At 48.7% G+C, this 19,825-nt stretch overlaps 1 protein-coding gene across 1 annotated transcript in view; it reads right to left on the reverse strand.

The window, feature by feature from the left end:
- The window catches only part of CHMP4C (charged multivesicular body protein 4C), a 32,708-nt gene extending 18,292 nt beyond the window's left edge, over window positions 1-14,416 (reverse strand). Inside the window, exon 1 of the mRNA XM_059672641.1 lies at window positions 14,146-14,416. Coding sequence (XP_059528624.1) covers window positions 14,146-14,332 — 187 coding nt within the window. The 5' untranslated portion in view covers window positions 14,333-14,416. The remainder of the gene's footprint in view (window positions 1-14,145) is intronic.
- Window positions 14,417-19,825: the final 5,409 nt, after the last annotated feature.

Raw genomic sequence — 19,825 nt, forward strand, 5'->3', positions numbered from 1 at the left:
ACCTTGGTGTGGGACCTTCACTGTGAGCACTGACCTTGGTGTGGGACCTTCACTGTGCACAGTGACCTTGGTGTGGGACCTTCACTGTGAGCACTGTGCTTGGCGTGGGACCTTCACTGTGCGCACTGACCTTGGCGTGGGACCTTCACTGTGAGCACTGTGCTTGGCGTGGGACCTTCACTGTGCGCACTGACCTTGGCGTGGGACCTTCACTGTGCGCACTGACCTTGGTGTGGGACCTTCACTGTGAGCACTGACCTTGGCGTGGGACCTTCACTGTGAGCACTGACCTTGGTGTGGGACCTTCACTGTGCGCACTGACCTTGGTGTGGGACCTTCACTGTGAGCACTGACCTTGGTGTGGGACCTTCACTGTGAGCACTGACCTTGGTGTGGGACCTTCACTGTGCTCAGTGACCTTGGTGTGGGACCTTCACTGTGCACAGTGACCTTGGTGTGGGACCTTCACTGTGCACAGTGACCTTGGTGTGGGACCTTCACTGTGAGCACTGACCTTGGTGTGGGACCTTCACTGTGCTCAGTGACCTTGGTGTGGGACCTTCACTGTGCGCACTGACCTTGGTGTGGGACCTTCACTGTGCGCACTGACCTTGGTGTGGGACCTTCACTGTGAGCACTGACCTTGATGTGGGACCTTCACTCTTCTTAAGTGGCATTCTCCCATGTGAATAACAACAATGTCTAGAAGACCACAGCAGAACACTGTACTCTGGAGTCAGCTGCCCACTTTCAAATCCAGGCTCCATCCAGCCATAGCTCTGTGGCCTCCCATGAGTCGCTTATTGGGAAATGGTGATACAACTCATTCGGCTGTTGGGGCTTAAATGAAATAGCATGTAGAGTATCCAGTGCAGTGGCCGGCACATGGTGAGTGACCACTGAATGCCAGGGGCTTCCGCAGCACCCTCACCTCCTCCACGGGCTGTCAGAGCCCAGGGTGTGGGAGCCCTGTGTCTAATGCCCACTCCTGCAAGTGTTTGTTACAAATCATAACCAGGCCTGGTTTGGGCGCAGTCTTAAACACCTATGTTAGTTAATATATGGTTTCTGCCCTTCAGAATGTTTGGGAGAAACTAGACCGCTCACCCAGAGCTGAGATCTCAGTTTACACTGTGATTACCACACCACAAACTACAGAGCGGCCTCCAGGGAGTCCTCCACTCACAGGGCCAGGCAGACGGTGGGGGGAGGGGGGCAGAGAGAGGTTAGGGGAGAGGCCTTCTTTGTCTTCCCACCTGAGAGGGGGTAGGAGGGGGGCGGGGAGGGCGTTTATGTGAAGTTGGTGACGGGAAGACACCTGCCTGAGCTCCTGGAGGCAACACGCTCCTGTGGCTTCCATCCGGTCAAAGAAGCCGGAGATCCGGATTTGCATGCAAAATCCCCACATTCAAAAACTGATCTGCAATTTTCAAACAGAACCGTGTGTGAGCAAAACCGATGACTCCTGAGTGGCTGGATCTGGCCCCAGACACCTGATGCGTCTGGCGACATCTGCCAGGCACAGTAAGCCTCTCACAAACACTCAGACAAGAGGCTTCTGTTCCAAAGAGCAAGACCTGTTTGGGCGGGCGCCCGCCGGGAGCTGCTGTTCACGTGGAGATATGATGCCACCGCCCCGGGATGAACAGGCTCTGACTTCGTTTTCTAATAAACGATTTGGGAATGTAACAACTGTACTTTTCCAAAGACATGCAATAAACTGCAAATCCAGCATCGCTCTGGGTTAGGCAGAAAGGGATGCATCTAGAGCCGAGGCCCTTAGCCTGTGGAGAGGGTGCAATTTAATCCTCCAAGCTCCCGTGTGGCACGAAAGCACCAGGTGAGACTGGCTGGCATTCTTCCTACAACAAAGGAACTCACTGTATTCCTTTGCGGTGGAGAAGCAGCCAGGGGTGGGGCTGGTCTCCCCGCCTGCCAGTGCTGCCTTCAGCAATGGAGTCACAGGACAATGTCCCGAGTCCCGCTGCCGGGGGAGCTGGGAAGAGCCCTCACTCCAGCCCCCCGAGGATTGGGACTGAAACTTAAGAATTGCCCCTCACAAAATCCAACCAGCCCCGTGCCTCCCTGCTCCACAGTGCTGCCAGAGGAAGGCTTCGGTCACCGATGAAGACACAACACAAAGCAGAAAAGCGTAGCCGCCTCATCGCTCACAGGATGAGTACGGCATCTTGGGTTTCAAGGTCAACCTGTTGACTCCCGCACTCAGGGTGTGTGCAGGCGTGCATCGCTGAGGCATTCGCTGGCAAAAAGCAAGCACCTTTTAGGAGCCATCACACCCATGACTGCAGACTCCCTGTCTGTGAAAGAGGAGACTGCATGACCGCGCTCCCCTCCTGGGCAGGGACGAGCTCCACGGAAGGACTAAAAGGCGAGGCTCGCAGGAGCAGCCTCGGTGCTTAAAATACAAACGCCACACCTCATCGTCTTTAGCTCTTCACTAGGAGGTCTCACAATCTGGTTGTTTTAGGTGAGAAACTTGAATGGAAGCCCTGGTCTTACATCCAAATCGCTTCGTCTATCAAACATTGATTTCTGTCCGTGGCAGCTGGTATTGGCTCCAGAAAAGCACAACCTGGATACCCAACCCCATGAGCATTTCACAAATGGAATAAAAACTGAAGTGTTTCAAAGTCAGGGTTAGATGGAAACAGCTGGGGGATACTAGAAAACTCTATTATCATTTGGCCGGCACCACCCCGCTATGAATTCCCCTGGCCCTCGTCACTTTTATAAACCATTCCTTACCCTTTCCTTTCAGTCACGGGACAGGACACACTGAGGATCTAGCGTACGCCCAGCACCGTGTGGCCCCTGCAGGGACAAAGGCAGAGCCTACGGCCTCAGAGGAGCCCAGGAGGAAATGGGCCTTCAGTCCCAGTCCTCATTCAAGGAGCATTTGCTAAGCACCTACTGTGTTTCAGGAACCGGGCCCAGGGATTCTAACAGGCCTGGGTGCTTAGGTCACATCCTTCACCTCCAGGGCAGAGGAGAGGAGCAGGACAGGTGTCAGTGGATGCACAGATGTGGAAGCTCGCTCTGGAGGGTGAGGGGAGGTGCCACAGGGGGCCATGGCAACACAGGCACCGGCCCACACCTCCCCCACTGAACCCCGCCAAGTTCCAGGCCTAGCACCATTGGGAATCAGAGACGCAATCCTCAGAACCGAGCTGGTCACAGCAATGTCACCAATATCAAATGCCAGAGAAAGGGAAGTGGGGAGCTAGAGAAGACGCAGCAGTGGCGTATGATGAGGCAGCGGGGGTGCAGGTGCCTGGAGAACAGGGACAAGGGCCTGCAGAGTGTTGAGGGACATCCTGAGGAAAGGGCGTTTGGGAGAGGATTACTGATGTAAACAAGCCAGGAACTGGGCTGAACTCTGTAAAAAGGAAAGAAAGATGTTCAAAGTCACTGATCCTCAGGGAAATGCAAATTAAAACCACAATGAGGCCCTAAGCGGTTTGGCTCAGTGGTAGAGCGTTGGCCTGTGGACTGAATGGTCCCAGGTTCGATTCCAGTCAAGGGCATGTACCTTGGTTGTGGGCACATTCCCAGTAGGGGGTGTGCAGGAGGCAGCTGATCGATGTTTCTCTCTCACTGATGTTTCTAGCTCCCTTCTTCTCGGTAAAAAAATCAATAAAATATATTTTAAAAATAAATAAATAAATAAATAACCACAATAAGATATCACCTCACACCTGTCAGAATGGCTACCATCAACAAATCAACAAATGACAAGTGCTGGCGAGGATGTGGAGAAAAAGGAACCCTCATGCACTGCTGGTGAGAATGCAGACTGGTGCAGCCACTGTGGAAAACAGTATGGAGTTTCCTCAAAAAATTAAAAATGGAACTTCCGTTTAACCCAGCAATCCCACTTCTGGGAATATGTCCCAAGAAATCAGAAACACCAATCAGAAAGCATTTATGCACCCCTATTTCAGAGCAGCATTATTCATAATAGCTAAGACTTGGAAACAGTCCAAGTGCCCATTAGTAGATGAGTGGGTAAAAAAGCTGTGGGACATTCACACCATGTAATACCATGCAGCTATAAATAGAGGGATCTCTTACCCTTTGGGAAAGCATGGATAGGCCTGGAAAATACTATGCTCAGTGAAATAAGGCAATTCAAGAAAGATAAATATCACATAACCTCACTTATTTGTGGAATCCAATGAATAAAATGAATTGACCAACAAAATAAGACCCAAAGCATGAAGGCATGGAACAGACTGACACACCTCGAAGTGGGGTTTGGGGGACCAGGAGAGATAAATCAAAGGCTTATATACTTATATGCACAGCCCATGGACATGGGCACTAGGGTGGTGAAGACCTGGGGGGTGGGAAGGGGCTGGGAGGAAGGGGTAAAGGGGAGAAAATGGGAGCTATCTGTAATACTATCAACAATTATATATATATATATATATATATATATATATATATATATATATATATATATGAAAGAAAGGAAAAAAGAAAGGAAGAAGATGGATGGAAAGATAAATGATATGCAACAAATTTCATGAAATGACAATATCAAATTGTTGTGGCAAAAATGTTATTTATTGCATTGCATAAGACATTATAAACTCCTTTGGATATAATGTAGACAATATTAAGATTTTTTCAGCAAACACATATAAATTTAATAAGAAATTTCCTTCCCTCAAAATATGATAATAATAGATGAAATTAATGAACTAAAATCGCAGTCAATAAAAACGTTTAAGAACTCTTTAACAGGATTTGATCTTGTAAATTCAACCAGTCATAAAATGACTTGGATTTCTGTTCTAGAATGGAAAACCATTTTTATATGGAGATATGTTAAAATAAATATTTCAATTATGTTATCTTTGTTAGAAAATTATGAGTCAATAACTAATACATTATTTTACAAAAAAAGAAAGGGTGATTATTAATATTATAAAGTATAAGAGATGAGAAGAAGAGCGATCGGCGCCCCTTCCCATCCCCAGAAAGACAGCGAATGGACGGAGGAAGCTAAGGTCATTTTCCAACAGAGACAACGCTCCTGTCCTGCTTGGAGGCGAGGCAGTCCTCAGGGCCAGGGCCTCGCACACAGGCGGTCACACAGGTGGGTCTCAGCGGGGAGGTCATGGCCTCAAAGTCCAATCAGCCCTCAGTTGTCCCTGAAGGAAGAAATACTTACATAGAGGATATCTGAAATACCCGCTGACATTCTTATTTCTTGTAACCAATTGCTTCCTAGGTCAATTGCCAAACAAGTAGAATTAACCTGTTATTGGCAGGACATACCAATCTATTAATTAAAATCTACTTGATATTCTTTGTAAAAACTCAGTTAATGCTGGACACCAGGCAAAATAGATAGCTACTTGAATGAGTCTTTTACTTGCTACCAGCAGTGTTTGTGAGCTCACAAATTGGTAATTCTGGTCCTGCTAGTGCCTGGAATATAGGAAAACAGCATGAATATGAGCCCAGCGGTATTAAACAGAAAAATTCAGGAATAGTATATTATGCTTAATTCTAAAGGGTAGGCATGTGTATCTATGGATATAATTTTATATTGTGTGTGTATGTGTATATGTGTGTATATGTGTATATATGTATGTTTGCATGAGTGTGTTCTAGAATATGGTTCTATATTCTACTTGTAAACAACGTTTCTGCTCATATGATGCAGTGACATTCCTACCGCTGTGCCCGTGGCTTGCAGGGACTCCTCAGGACCAACAAATGAAAGCCCTGGAGCCCTGCCTGCGGCTCGCTGTCTGTAATTGTGTGATTATTCCTCTGAGGTCCTATTATCGAAATCTCAAGAAATGCATACAAGCCCCTGCCATCTGAAATTCAAGAGGTTCAACACGAAACTGGTGATGAGCTATAATATTCTTTAATTTCTCAAATAAAAGTAGAAGAATAATGCCCAATAAATCGAGAGCTTACAGAAGTAGAATTTTTCAAACTGCTCACAAAATCATAGGCTTATATATGTGATCTTTAAATACATTGATTTAACATAATCATAACTTTTTCTTGCTGCAGTTTTTTAGAAATTTTGAGTTAGAATACTCAGCCTCCAAAGCTACATTTGCTTTCACTTTAGATGCATAAAATATATGGAAAGAATTGGTCGTGTAAATAGCGCTGTGCATCGAAGCAGGCCTGTTGAACAATGTTACTGCTGAGCAAGTAAGACACACCCGGTATGACCAGGTGGCATATAACCCTATGTGGAAGAATAAAGAGATTCTAGAAATTCATGTTAAAGTAGAAAAGAAAATGTCCTAAGAGCCTGTCAAATATTTGGATGCATAATTTTATTCCTCTAAAGTTATAGGTAAGCCAAATATAAAACTGTAAACTTTATTTCATTTAAATTAAATGATTGGCATTAAATTTTTATTCCTGACTTTTAACAGCGAATAATCAACTTTTCATTTCCTGTGATTTTGAAGTCATCATTCTTGTTTTTGCTTTTTTGTGTTTGCTTCATTTTGAGGGTCTGTAGATTGCTGGGCTGAGGAAGGGTTGACGGAGGTGGTCCCGGGCGGATGGGCGTGGGGTTTCTAGCTGCGCCTCATCCCTCCCTGGAAATACCCACGAGTTAGAAACCTGGGTAAAGAGCTTCGCCGTGGGCTGGAGCAGCCACCGTCCAGGTTTAGGAGCTCTGACCGCTTTAAAACAGGACTATACAAACTCTGTTTCCATAAACAAGATAGCATAAATCGAGGAAAATCCTATTCTTTGCAAATATGGTGCTCTCTTATCCAGTTTTGTGGAATTTACATGAAGCAGAATAAATGAATGCTCCAATATTTATAACGCTGCTCCGAGTTCTCCAAGGAAAAAGGCAGACTCGAAGATCCATCACACAAGAAGCGGCACCCATTACCCTCCTAGAAGCAGCTAGAACAGTCAGCAACCTGTCCAAGCCGAGCCAGAGACTAGCAATGCTCTAGCCTGCGGCGTCTGAGGCAACAGCCAAGAGGACGGTGGTAACTGGAAGCCAAGAGGAGTTCACAAAGATGAAAAATACCCAACTAACCTCACGGACGTCCTCACTGTGGGTTCCTGGGTGCCCACACTGTCCTGCGAACCTGCTCACATCAAAACCGCCAGGAAGGCTTTGAGCCTCCCTCAGATGCCTCGCAACAGAATTTTAAAAACCTCTCCAGGCGACCTGATGGCTCTAACACACGATCAGCTCATAAACCAGCACTTGTGTGACTGCAGCCGGTTTTAGGAGTAATTCACCAGGTGTATTGAAGAGAAACGGTGGGGAAATTGAGAGGACCTGGGCTGCAGATGCAGGTCAGCTGTGTTCACAGCTGGATGACAGCTGGCCCCTCTCAGTGCGACCTGTGGGCCCGGAGCACCTGGGAGAAGCCTCCTGCGCACACGGAGCTGGGCCTGCACGGGGCCCAGGCCACAGGCTCTCCCCTCCGTTCTTCTTCTTCAACATGTTTAACAGACTCTGACAGTCACACACACACACACACATATACACACACACACACACACTCACACGGCTGCCCATCAAATCTGTGTCTGATTCAACTAAAAGAAACAGCTCCTATCATACAATTAAAAGGTTTAAATCGTTATTTCAAGGCCAAAAAAAAATAAGAGATCTCATAGAAATATATGTAAAATCGCGAGTGCCAGCTTAACAAATTGATTTCCTAAGGGGAAGAGGGTCGATCTGGCTGGCATTTTTAACTCTTTCCAAATCCAGTGGGGAAAGCCAGTGAGGGCCTCCGAATAAGCAGCTGCAAACCAGGCTATTTACCACAACAGAGGTGTGAGTGACAGGTGAGTCCCAGAACCCTGCCGCTCCTGGAGAGGGAGGTGGGAGGAAGTGAGGAGCTTTAAGGAAGTGATAGGCTCCCCAGGCTGGGTCCTCCCACTGAGGGGTGGGAGCCAGGAGCTCCCCAGGCTGGGGAGGGAACAGGGGGAGGGGACTGAGGGGGTCCCATTTCCATGGATCTGTCTTTTCCAGAAGAGAGACCGCCCAGACATAGGTTGTGTTATTGTGTGCTGGGGTCCAACCCCAGCAGGTCTAGGGGTCCCCAAAGGTGTGGACGGAGTCGGCGAAGAAGGAATGACACGGAGACAGCGTTCAGTTGGTCAGCAGCCTAGCCAGGATCTCTAGCCAAGTTCTGGTTAGGATCTCCAGCCAGGTTCTGTGTCCATGTTCTCTTGCTAGGTTCTCCAGGTTCTCCAGCCAGGTTCTGTAGCCATGTTCCCTCGCTAGGTTCTCCAGCCAGGTTCTATCCAGGTTCTCCTGCCAAGTTCTGTTGCCAGGTTCTGTCCAGGTTCTCCTACCAGGTTCTCTCGCTAGGTTCTGTCTCTAGGTTCTGTGGCCAGTTTCTGTCCAGGATCTTTTGCCATGTTCTCTCCAGCGAAGTTCTTCTGTCTCTAGGTTCTATATAGATTCTGTGTCTAGGTTCTGTGTCCTGTTGTCTTGTTGCATCTGTATTTATACCAGTTGATTCCAATCCTATCAATCTCTATTCCAAAGGTTAGGGCGTTTCTTATCTCCATTCCAGGGAGTAAAGATTATGTAGCTTAAGCATGATTGTTCGTAAAGTGATTAATTACCCGCCTGGCACTTAGCTAAGGGGTTTTAGTCCCTCCCTAACTTCAGGGGAAAATCCCTACCTGGGGAAACAACCTTTCTCAGAGAGGTGACCTTGGTTAAAACACATAGAGCCAAGAAGGTGAGCAAACATATTAAGAACAGTATGCCATATATGCCAGGTCCCTTGAAACAGCAAGGATGGACTGGCTCCCGGCAATTGTGACAGAATAAACCTCACTCTTTTCCCGGGCCCCAGAGTAGAGTGTGGTACAAAAGACCAGGTAGCAGAGGCACACAGAACACTTTATGATGATGCTCGGTTGTCATTGCACCTGGACAACAAGCCAGCGAGAGGGCTGGGACCACAGTCCCATGTGAGCCTCCGTTTTCCCGGGAGGATGGGTCAGAAACTCCAGGGCAGGTCCTTAGCAGATAAACGGGTTGGGGGGAGGGGGGGCGGCGGGCAGGTAGAGCTTCCTGGTCCAGGCATCCCCGTGAGGGCAGAAGTGGGGGCAGAGGGATGCGGAGGGCAGTGCGCATCAGAACGGAGTTACTCGTTCCGGTTCTGGGCCCTGCACTCAACCTTCCACCAAGTCAGAATTTAGGGGCTCCTGGTGGCTGCACATTTCACCAGACGTCCTCAGGACTTCTGACCTGGTGACCTGAGGTGCACATTCTGGAAACTCGCTAGAAAGGAGGTCGCCAGGTAAGTGATCCCTCTCCCAGGGGCACTGCGTCCTCGGGGACCTGCAGTCCATGGCTGGCTGGTCACCTGAGCCGCTCTGCCCTCACAACATTGGCACTGAACTTGCCCACACAGGCCTGGTTCTCCTCACATAAAGTCCTCCGGTCCCCGGGGTCCACTGCAGAATTCAGCTCCGCGAAGGTAATAAAAAGCAAATTCAAAAGCCCAAAGAGGTTCCAACACGGCCCCGAAAGGGAGTTCAGCCTCCCAACAGAATGCCCCGGCGCAAGCGGGCCTCTTACTCAAATAGAAGATAAAGAGGGGAGAGGCCTCGCACCTGGCTTTCACTGCCATCGCATGTAATGTAGGGGTTTGGGCCAAACTTGCTTCCTCGCTGCCCAAACCTTTCTTCTCTGTCAGCCCAACAGCCTTGAGGCCCAGCATACCCAGCCGGGCACACCCTTTTCACATGATGACATGTTTGCCTTTGTTGCTCAGCCCGACACAAGGTAAGCAGCAGGCCCGGGCCTCTCCCGAGGGAGAGGGGCACTGGGGTGGGAATTAAGGGGCGTTCACCCTCAGGTCGCAGGGTGAGACCCTGCAGGGTGTCCTAGGGTCTCACCGGCTCGCCCCAGACCCAGCCTGGTGAGGACGGTTCAGCCCAGGAAGAGGTACCCGAGGAAGCCACAAAGGTGGCTGCGAACCCGCGACTCAGAGAAGGGACTGCTGTCCTCACGTTGTAAACAGTCCTCATGTCGCACAGTGCGGTAGGTTGGTCCCTGCTGCTCCAGAGACACAGTTTGGGCCATAAGTGGAACTTACTCTCAGCTTTACAAAAACAGCTACTGTTGTAACACCGGCTGATATTTCCAGAGCACTGGATAAAGGCTTCACACAATAATGGCATCTATCCTCACCGCTCCGGTATCAGCCTCCTCATCGCCGTCATGCAGATGAGGAAACTGAGAGGAGGCTCTGAGCGTGGTCTACAGTTACCGGGTTTCTCAATGGCAGGCCAGGCTGGCACTCAAACCCAGGCTGTCTGCTGTGACACCCTGGCTCTTCACTCCAGCGGTTCTCAGCCTGTGGGTCGCGACCCCTTTGGGGGTCGAACGACCCTTTCACAGGGGTCGCACGACCCTTTCACAGGGGTCGCACGACCCTTTCACAGGGGTCGCCTAAGACCATCGGAAAACACATATATAATTCCATATTGGTTTTGTGATTGATCACTATGCTTTACTTATGTTCAATTTGTAACAATGACATTGGGGGTCACCACAACATGAGGAACTGTATTAAAGGGTCATGGCATTAGGGAGGTTGAGAACCACTGCTTCACTCCAACACTAAGTCACTTCCTATCGAATGTGAAAAAACTGGACCAGGATATTCTATTTGAGAAAAATCTCTATGACTCTCTCTTCATGATATCATTTACATGTGCACACACATGCACAGGGAGGTTAGAACAGTGGCCCCCTAGGGCGTCCCATCCATCCATATGGCAGGAGGGGTCAGCAGAGGACACCAGCCATGAAGCATCCAATATTATCAGTGCCCATGGGAGCCATGCTATGGAAAAGGTGAGGGCACAGCGTAAGATAAGAGAGCTTGTCCTTCTGCCTCAGTACCATGATTGTGGAGTTAGGGTCCTAACCCTTACTTACCCAGGACACAAAGAATCACCCGGTGCCCACACCGCACCCCAGCCACTGAGAGCAGAATCCATGGGGGTGGGGCCCAGGCTTCAAGGGACTTTAATGCACAGCCAGGACTGAAAACTGCTCTAGAGGACGGTCAGCAGGAGGAGAAAACACTTCAGTGACATACAGAAAGTGTGCTTTTCACACGCAGGTCACTAGCTACAGCGCCATCTGAATAACTGCACTGAAGGATGTCTGACCTCTCAAGTTTCTAACCGAATTATAAGTCTTGCTCCAAGCATTCCTCTCTTAGATCAGCGGGGCCGGGAGCATCATGACTGTTGCCAAGCCAGTTTGGTGATGCAGACTGGGGGTCTGTCTGGTGGATTACAGTACCTGCCCAAGAAGCCTGCAGTGAGACTTCGCCACCACTGCACAGCCTTGCTACACGTTACGGTGAAGGTATGTCTCAGACTAAGTTCTACAGGCACACGCATTAAACAAACATACGTTGGCCAAGCAGGCAAAACGCAGTTTGTCAGCCTGTTCCATGAGCTCAGTGAAGTCCCAACTCTATGTCTCTTTAGGTTCAATACACCGAGAATGCAAGGCTCACTGAAGACGCAGCCCCGTCCCCTGGCAGGTGCTGTGCCCTGGCAGGTGCTGTGCCCTGCGGGAGGCCAGAGACCCACCCGAACCAGGATGCCACGCGGCACTGAGTTGAGGTGGAGCCTCAGGTACCACCCTAATGTTAGGTTAGTTATACACCCAGCACATTCTTATCACCTGTTCTCCCATGGGGAACAACAAAGGCTTTCTGACTATTTTCTCCAGTCCACATACTTCGCGTGCCCACAACTTCACCAGTGAGACCCCACTTCTCACATGTTTTCCTATTCAATTCATCTGGCTTCTTTTCTATTTTTTTCCATTTCTCGCATTTCTTATGCTAATGTCAGTTACTCATTTTACCAAGAAAACTATTTTTGACATTCAGATGAATGCTCTCAAGACTTCTGTTGTTGTAGAGAAATAGATCGCTGAAGAATTTGTACCGGCCAGGAGTGTGGTCCCTCCTCATACGATACTAGTTGGCTACTCAACTAGTGTTCTTGACAGCATGTTAGCTGGCCAACCACCTCTAGAAGTAAAAGCTTAACTGCACATGCGTGAAGTCACTCTGGTTGTCATGTAAATTATGGCCATTCTAGGACCAACACTGAGCGAGCAAAGTCCATTTAGTACCAAGTATATTGGGTCTTACTATGTGTGTGGCAATATTCCCTGGTGGCTAATGGAAGTCCGTAACTATGTGCATGTGAAAGGACCTGGGTTATTTGGTGATGAGGCTATGGACAGTGCTTCCAAAGCTGGGTCTGACTGAATTCTTTCCATAGTTCAGATTACAGATAACCTCATGCTAACCAGCTCTTCCTGTTCCCAAGGCCCCGGCAGGCTGGGCAGCACCAAAGAAGTCCCCAAGAGGCAGGACGGAGAGGAAACGGCCTGCTGACGCCAGCTGCTAATTTGCACTTGGCCCTGGCATCCGTCTGAAACACCTCTGACTTAAGGAAGCTGGGCTGATGTGCTTAGTGCTGTCTTTAATATTTTGGTGTCTTTGTCACCTCTAGTCATATGCCCTTTAGTGAATTGCCACTTGGAGAACATTTTCATGTTTATTTTACATTTTTGTCTTCTGAAAGCAAATCTATATTTTTACCACTTCTGAGAAGCAGATATTCTTTTTTTTTTTTTCAGATTTTTAAAACCAGTATTTCCTGAGCAACTACTGTAAATAAGCTTTCTACAGATCCAAATGGATGACAAAAGAAAAAAGAAAAGAAAACCCCTGACTGACACTAAGGAAAAGGCAGGTACATGCCACACGGGAGAGAAGGCCAGGGAACAGAAAGGCAGTGAGTTTTCTGCAAGCCCCAGGGGCCTAGTCTCACGGAGAAACCGCATTTAATAACGTCCCCAAATATTTTCAGGCATAAAATAAAAATAGAAACCAGCACTTCACTGGAAAACAGACTATAATATGGGGAAAAGTGAGATAGTTAGCAGAGAAAAACGAAACTTGACCTTCTTATTGTTGGTAATAATGGGCACAAATGTATCAGGAGGCATTTTTACGGGAGCAGCAGGGTTTCAAGGTCCACCCAGGAGACAGTGTTCCTGTCCTGGGTTTAACGATGGCAGCATCGCTTGGGGGAGGGAGTCCATCTCCCAAGGTTCTCTATGACTTAAGGAGGCAAGTCCAGGGTTTGGTGGCGAGCAGAGTCCTGTGCGGCCACCTCTGTCCTGGGTCTGCCATTGCCCTCGAGTTACAGGAACAAATCCCTTCATCTCCTCGCTGGGTTTTCTATGTTCCACAGGTGCTGTTTAGATCGCTCCTCTGTATAGAGGGCTGTACCATGAAAAATCAAGGAACTCTGGCCAAGAATAAAGGATTCAAGGTGCAACAGAAACACTAGGTATTGTTACCGACCCAAAGTCCCTTGAGTGGCAAAAACCAGTGATAAGAAATTTAATAATTAATTCCCTGACTTTTGCTTTTGTGGTTGTTATCATGTCTCAGCTGCACAACAGCCGATTAAAGTCTTCAGCAGCGGAGACACCCGGTACACCGGAACGTACTAGAATGTACTTCAGTGGAGGTTTAGGTGCAAGTTGAAGTGTGTGATTCCATAGGCAAGAGCACGGGAGAAAGCCTGATATTTAGTGCTGAGGTCAGCAGGGCTGGACTGGGTGAGGCCAGCCAGGAGCAAAATGTAAGGGGCCTCCAAAAACTGCAGTAGTCGAGATAAATAACATTTCCGTGCCATAGAGTTAAAACTCAAAATAAATGAATAAAAAATCCATGTTGAACAAAGCAGATATATTTTTTAAAAGAATCTTAAATAAAGAAGCACCGGGCACAAAACAAAAGAGCCAGCATGGGGGGGGGGGGGGGTCAATAATACCGATCCTGTTTTATGTAAATTTCTGATATTTTGTTCATCGTGAATTTTTTTGCATTCATTCTGAGTGTTTTAAATATTGCCTATAGTGCTGCTCATCTCCATCACCCTGCCCTCCTAGAGCGGCGGGCCCAGCACCCTGCAGTCGCAGCCCGGGGCCAGCGCCTAGACGGGCTGGGGGAGCGCAGCCGCCGCCTGTGGGGCCCCCAGCAGGTGCCCGCGGGGCAGAGGGCGCGCCGGCGCCGGCCAGCCTACCTGGCTTGTTGCGCGTGCCGTGCCTGCGCGCCAGGCTGAGCTCCCGGTGGATGCGGCTCTCCAGGTACTCCTGCTTCTTGCCCAGCATCTCCTCCGTCTCCCGCAGCCGCGCCAGGGCCTCCTGCGGGCTGGGCGCCGCGCGGCTCCGGGAAGAGCCCCGTTTAAAGAACTTGCCCAACTTGCTCATGCTGCGCCGGGCCGCGTCCTGGGTCTGCGCTCCGACCTCCGAGGCGGCGCTCGGGGATCAACAAGCCGTCGGGGCAGGTGACACACACCCCTGGGCATTTCCTGGCGCCGCCCCGCCCTCGGCGGCCAGGGGGCGGGGAGGGGGGTTGGGGACGCCTCCGTGGGACATGGCCGCGGGCGCCGCAGGCCTGGGGAGTTGGGGACGGCTGGGAAGGAGGACAAAACTCCGGGGGACCGCCAGGGAGTTGCGGCTTTGTCCGTGCTGGGGTGCATGGGGTGGAGGTCAGCACACCCATGTTCCAGGGTCTTGTGGGGGCCTGAGCGCGCGCGTGTGTGTGCTGGGACACCCAGATAAACAAAACGCTTCCTCCACGCATGTGCTTGTGAGTGTGAGTGTGTGCGTGTGTCTGAGTGTGTGCACCGTATCCCTTCACACCCTTGTGAATAAGAACATCAGGTATGTGGATCTCGGTGTGTGTCCCGTGGGTGTGAGTGTGGAGGCACAGGGACCTGCGCTGTGATGCAGGAGTGAGGAGCCGCTTGCTCTGGGAGCAGCAGGTCTGACCGGGCTTGTCTCTGCAGAGAAGGAATGTGGGCAGGTGCCTGTGTGCTCTGCCCTCGGCATGGGTCATTCCCACGTCACCCTTACCTCACCCTTACCTCACCCTTATGGAGCTGGAAGGGCCTGGAGGGTGGTGGTCTCTCCGTCCCAACACCAGGACTTCCCAGTGAGTTTGGTGGTTGCGTTCAGCTCTGTCCTGCAGCTGAGCCCTCAGCCTGAGGTTAGTGTAGCGCTGTCCTGTGTGAGGCTGCCAGTGTGTCAAATGCCTTTACAGAGACACCTCAGTAACAAAAAGAGAAAAGCCCCAGAGAAAAGAAATGTTCTTTTGCTCATGCTCGCTCTCTCGGTCCCATCTCGGTGGCCCCCGACAGTGTGGCAAGCTGGAAGGACACCAGTAAGTACAGTGACTGCGGCCGGCGCGAGCACGCCATGGAGAAGTGCACGTGGACTTGACTCTGGTTTTCAAGGGCTGTATGTACCCCACACAACACGGCCTGTTTGAGCAACATCACCCCACGTCATCGGGACCTGTTTGCGATCCTTAGCTAAGCACTGATTGTCTCAGGGAAAAAAGCATCCATTGCTATGACAAATACACCTTGATACTCAAGATCAATAACCCAATTCGTCTGCCATCCTACTAACACAAGCAGCAGGTCGGTCCGCTTGATCCAACACTGGAAGAGCCAGTGTCGAATTTTGCCAAAGAAATCAGGCGTTTTCATAGGAGGCTCGTTGGTTTCTCTCTTCCACACACAGACACGGACGCTCCTCATTCCCCAGCCACCACAGCCAGCCACTCCTCACCGCCTCCCCGGCCAGCCGAAGCACCTGTGACCTGGAGCACATATTTTCCGCTAATCTTCTTGTAAACTGGAGTAAGGATTGTAGTTTATGACTGAATGTTTTGTGACTGTTTTGGAGCATATTTTCTCTGTTAGACTGTAGGCCCTAGAGAGTTGAGAAGTAGCACATTTTCTGCTCAGGCTCCCACTGCTGGTTAGTTTAACGCCTTTACTGAGTGTATCTCTATATAAGGTGCTGGCAATACAAGGGTAGTCTGCCCCGAAACAGCTGCCTTCCAGGGATAGTGCCACAGGACAGGGGACCTGGGCCCGAGGGTTCTGCCTAGGGCTGCCTATAGTGTGGGTTTCTTGACTTCATGCAGGAAAAGTTTCACAAGAGTCCAGGTGGCTATGAAGAAACAGTTATTAAAGCTGGGGATGTAACACACAAAAGGGCTTAGTCTAGATCAGCGGTTCTCAACCTGTGAGTCGAGACCCCTTTGGTCGAACGACCCTTTCACGGGGGTCGCCTAAGACCATCGGAAAACACATATATAATTACATATTGTTTTTGTGATTAATCACTATGCTTTAATTATGTTCAATATGTAACAATGAAAATACATCCTGCATATCAGATATTTACATTACGATTCATAACAGTAGCAACATTACAGTTATGAAGTAGCAACGAAAATAATTTTATGGTTGGGGGTCACCACAACATGAGGAACTGTATTAAAGGGTCACGGCATGAGGAAGGTTGAGAACCGCTGGTCTAGAAGAAGCAACAGCAGAGCCAGGCTGGGCTGCCCTAGCTCTCTGGGAAGTCAGAGAAAAGGGGGCCTTGGGAACAGGTTCAGGGCACTAGCCTGCGATGACCTGGCCAGCCCAGTGCTCCCCAGGTTGCAAGCCTCTGGGGTCCTTTACTGTTTAGGAGAGGCATGCCTGTGGGGGCAGAAGAGGGGGGAGGGAATGGTGGGAGCTGCTCCCCAGAGGGAGAGAGCTCCTGGGTCCTTTGTCTCGAGGCTTTTATTTCTCTCTTGCAGGCAGGAATCTTGGGGGGGCCTCAGGGGAGGGTTTCGGCAGAATATTCACCAGTTTTCCAGGTGTGCTCCTCCAGGGAGTGGTCTCCACCGACTGGTCAGTGCCAGGGCTGGGGGTCTTCAGTCACTGCAGCTGGTCCTGGTGTCGTCCACCTGATTCTGCTGCCTTTCTGGGTCTGGAACTGAAACACAACTGAGGCTGAGATGTTATCTCTAGGAGGTGACGTGTAGCTGCGGTAAATTGCCGTCAGTGTGCTCAGCTGTGGGTCTGCTGCCCTGCTCCCCTTGTCCTGCTCACTGGCCTGTGCCAATAGCAGTAACATCCTTTTTCCTGGGTGCGTGCGATACGCCCCACACCGTCCCAGATGCTAGAGATTCACAGAGAAAAAAGAAAGACTGAAACCCATGCATTCTTTTTTATTTTTAATCTTCACCTGAGGATATGTTTTTATTGATTGTAGAGAAAGAGGAAGGGAGAGAGAGAGAAATATTGATTGGCTGCCTTCTGTGCTCACCTGCAACCTTTTGATGTATGGGACAAAGCTCCAACCAACCGAGCCACCCGGCCAGGGCAACCCATGCAGTTTTGGGGAGCCTACTTTCTAGTTGGTGGAAGACAGACAGTGAATTAAGGAAGTAATGTATTATATGTGTTATCTGGGGGGAGGGGGAATAAAGCATGGGGTGTTAGCGAATTTAACCCCTGTGCCGGGAGCGCGCGCTCCTCCTGCAGTGTCACTATTAGATGCTAGTGGTTCACTCTTTATGCGGGAAAAAAATTAAAAACCTTAATTCAAAATGCCTTGGCAATTTTAGCTTAGTTCCTAGGGTATTGGTTGGCACTGAAAGGGTTAAATTTTAGACAACATGTACCAAAATCTTGAGTCTGAAGTCTTATGGTTCAAAGGAAGGCCAGGCCAGCTGGGCCTGGAGGCAGAGGAGAGTAGTGTGAGACTGTCTCCAAAGGCAGACGGAGTCCAGGGTCCACACAATGTGCTGATAAGGATCTTGTATTTTATCTGTAGAGCAAATGAAAATCAATCAGAAATTGAGACAAGTGGTTTAATCATTAATTTATAATTCAACAGAAAAAGGAATCAGTTTTACTGGATTTAATTTTTAGTACTTTCAGAAATGCATGTGGTATGCAAAACAAGATACATTTGAATTAGAAATCATTCCCTCCATTAATACATAACTTCAGTAGGGAAAAGATAATATTTGCATGCAAGCAAACCCTCCAAATATGTATCAGTGCTTAATCCAGCAATAAGGTATAGAGAATAAATTTTTAAATCAATGATGCAGAAGCTGAAAAATAACACATTAATCTTCATTCAATACTCATCCCAGAAATGTGATTTCATAAAGAGTTCTCAGCTTCTGGTATATTTTTCATTTTCTAGTCTCAATTGATCTCAGCTAATAAGGAGGCTGTTGTGCAAAAGAATGGTCTTGTTCAGGGTGATTTACCGCGGTTAAGATGGCGAAGGAAATTGGGAATTTATAGATCGGTTAAAAAGACCATCGTGTCAGGCTAATTGATACATTTTGGCCACCCCTTATAATCACACCCATTTTTAGGATGCCAAATGACTCTCTAGGGCAACCGAAGAATTGCCCCTTAAACACACTGCAGAATGATCGTCCAATAGTTATTCAGTAAGCAGCTCAAGAACGCCCACATTCTTTTCATCAGCCGTTCTGTTTCTTAGAACCAAATATTCATCGTATATAGTACTGAATCACGATAATGAGTACAAAAGTAGTTATTATGAAAAATAATAATTTTTTCAAAAATAAAAGATGTGTTGCCCTGATCGATAATGAAGATATACGGTGCCTGTGACTGAGTGTTGCCTGCATAGCTCTTCATGGTGTTTCCTATCTCTGTCTATCCCTGACCAGACAAAAAGGGACAGAATCTAATGAACACAATAAAACGATGAATAAAATAGGACCAGAGGCATGGAAACATAGAACGGACTGGTGAATCTCAGAGGGAAGGGGCAGGGAGAGATTAACCACAGGCTTTGCATGCATATATGCATAACCCAAGGACACAGACAATTGGGTAGTGAAGGCCTGGGGCAGGGCAGGAACTAGGGGGTGGGGTAGGGGAGCAGGGGGTAAAAAGGAGGGACATCTGTAATACTCTCAACAATAAAGACTGAAAAAAAAAGAAAATTAAACTGGTTTAAAAAAGGGGACAGAATCTAAGGATTATCAGATTTGGCTGTAAAATGTTTTCTATACTAAACACTTAAAGGATATAAAGTGAGATGCAGCTTTACCGTAATATCACCTGTATTGGGCATAACCTACCCAAAGCTGATTCTTACACCATCCTTTCCCTCTAGAGCAGCAGTTCTCAACCTGTGGGTCGCGACCCCTTTGGCGGTTGAACGACCCTTTCACAGGGGTCGCCTAAGACCATCCTGCATATCAGATATCTACATTACGATTCATAACAGTAGCAACATGACAGTTATGAAGTAGCAACGAAAATAATTTTATGGTTGGGTCACACCATGAGGAACTGTATTCAAAGGGCCAGAAGGTTGAGAACCACTGCTCTAGAGTTTCATTATACCTGAATGCAATCCCATACGATTTTGGGCTTAATTAAGGAACACACAATTTATCTCTCAGTTAATGATTATAGCTTTCATTTTGCCAGAGACCTAGGAGTCTTCCTCTCATACTCCACATCCAACCCATCAGCAAGCCCATGGCTCTCACTACTACAAAACCTGAGCCCTGGCCGCCACCGCCAGTGCTCGCATCCTGCTCCCACCCTCTCTGCTCTGCTAGATATCACAGTCGACTTCCAACCACCTCCCAGGATCGCCTTGAACTTGCTGCTGTCTCTCTGCAGAGTGAGCTAGGGTCAAACCCCGCCCCCCAACTTTTCAAGCCCCTTCATGAAGTGCTACCGAGCCCCACCCATCCTCACATTGTTAGGGGCAGAAGTAGAATATTGGAAACTCACTATAATTATCATAAATATTAATCATCTGTTAACCATGATGGTTCTGTTCTGATTAGAGAAAGCACATTCTAACCTCGCTGTGAGTTGTACTTCCTGGGACCTGGGAGCT

This window comes from Myotis daubentonii, chromosome 17 (assembly GCF_963259705.1).
Source record: "Myotis daubentonii chromosome 17, mMyoDau2.1, whole genome shotgun sequence".
NCBI lineage: Eukaryota > Metazoa > Chordata > Mammalia > Chiroptera > Vespertilionidae > Myotis > Myotis daubentonii.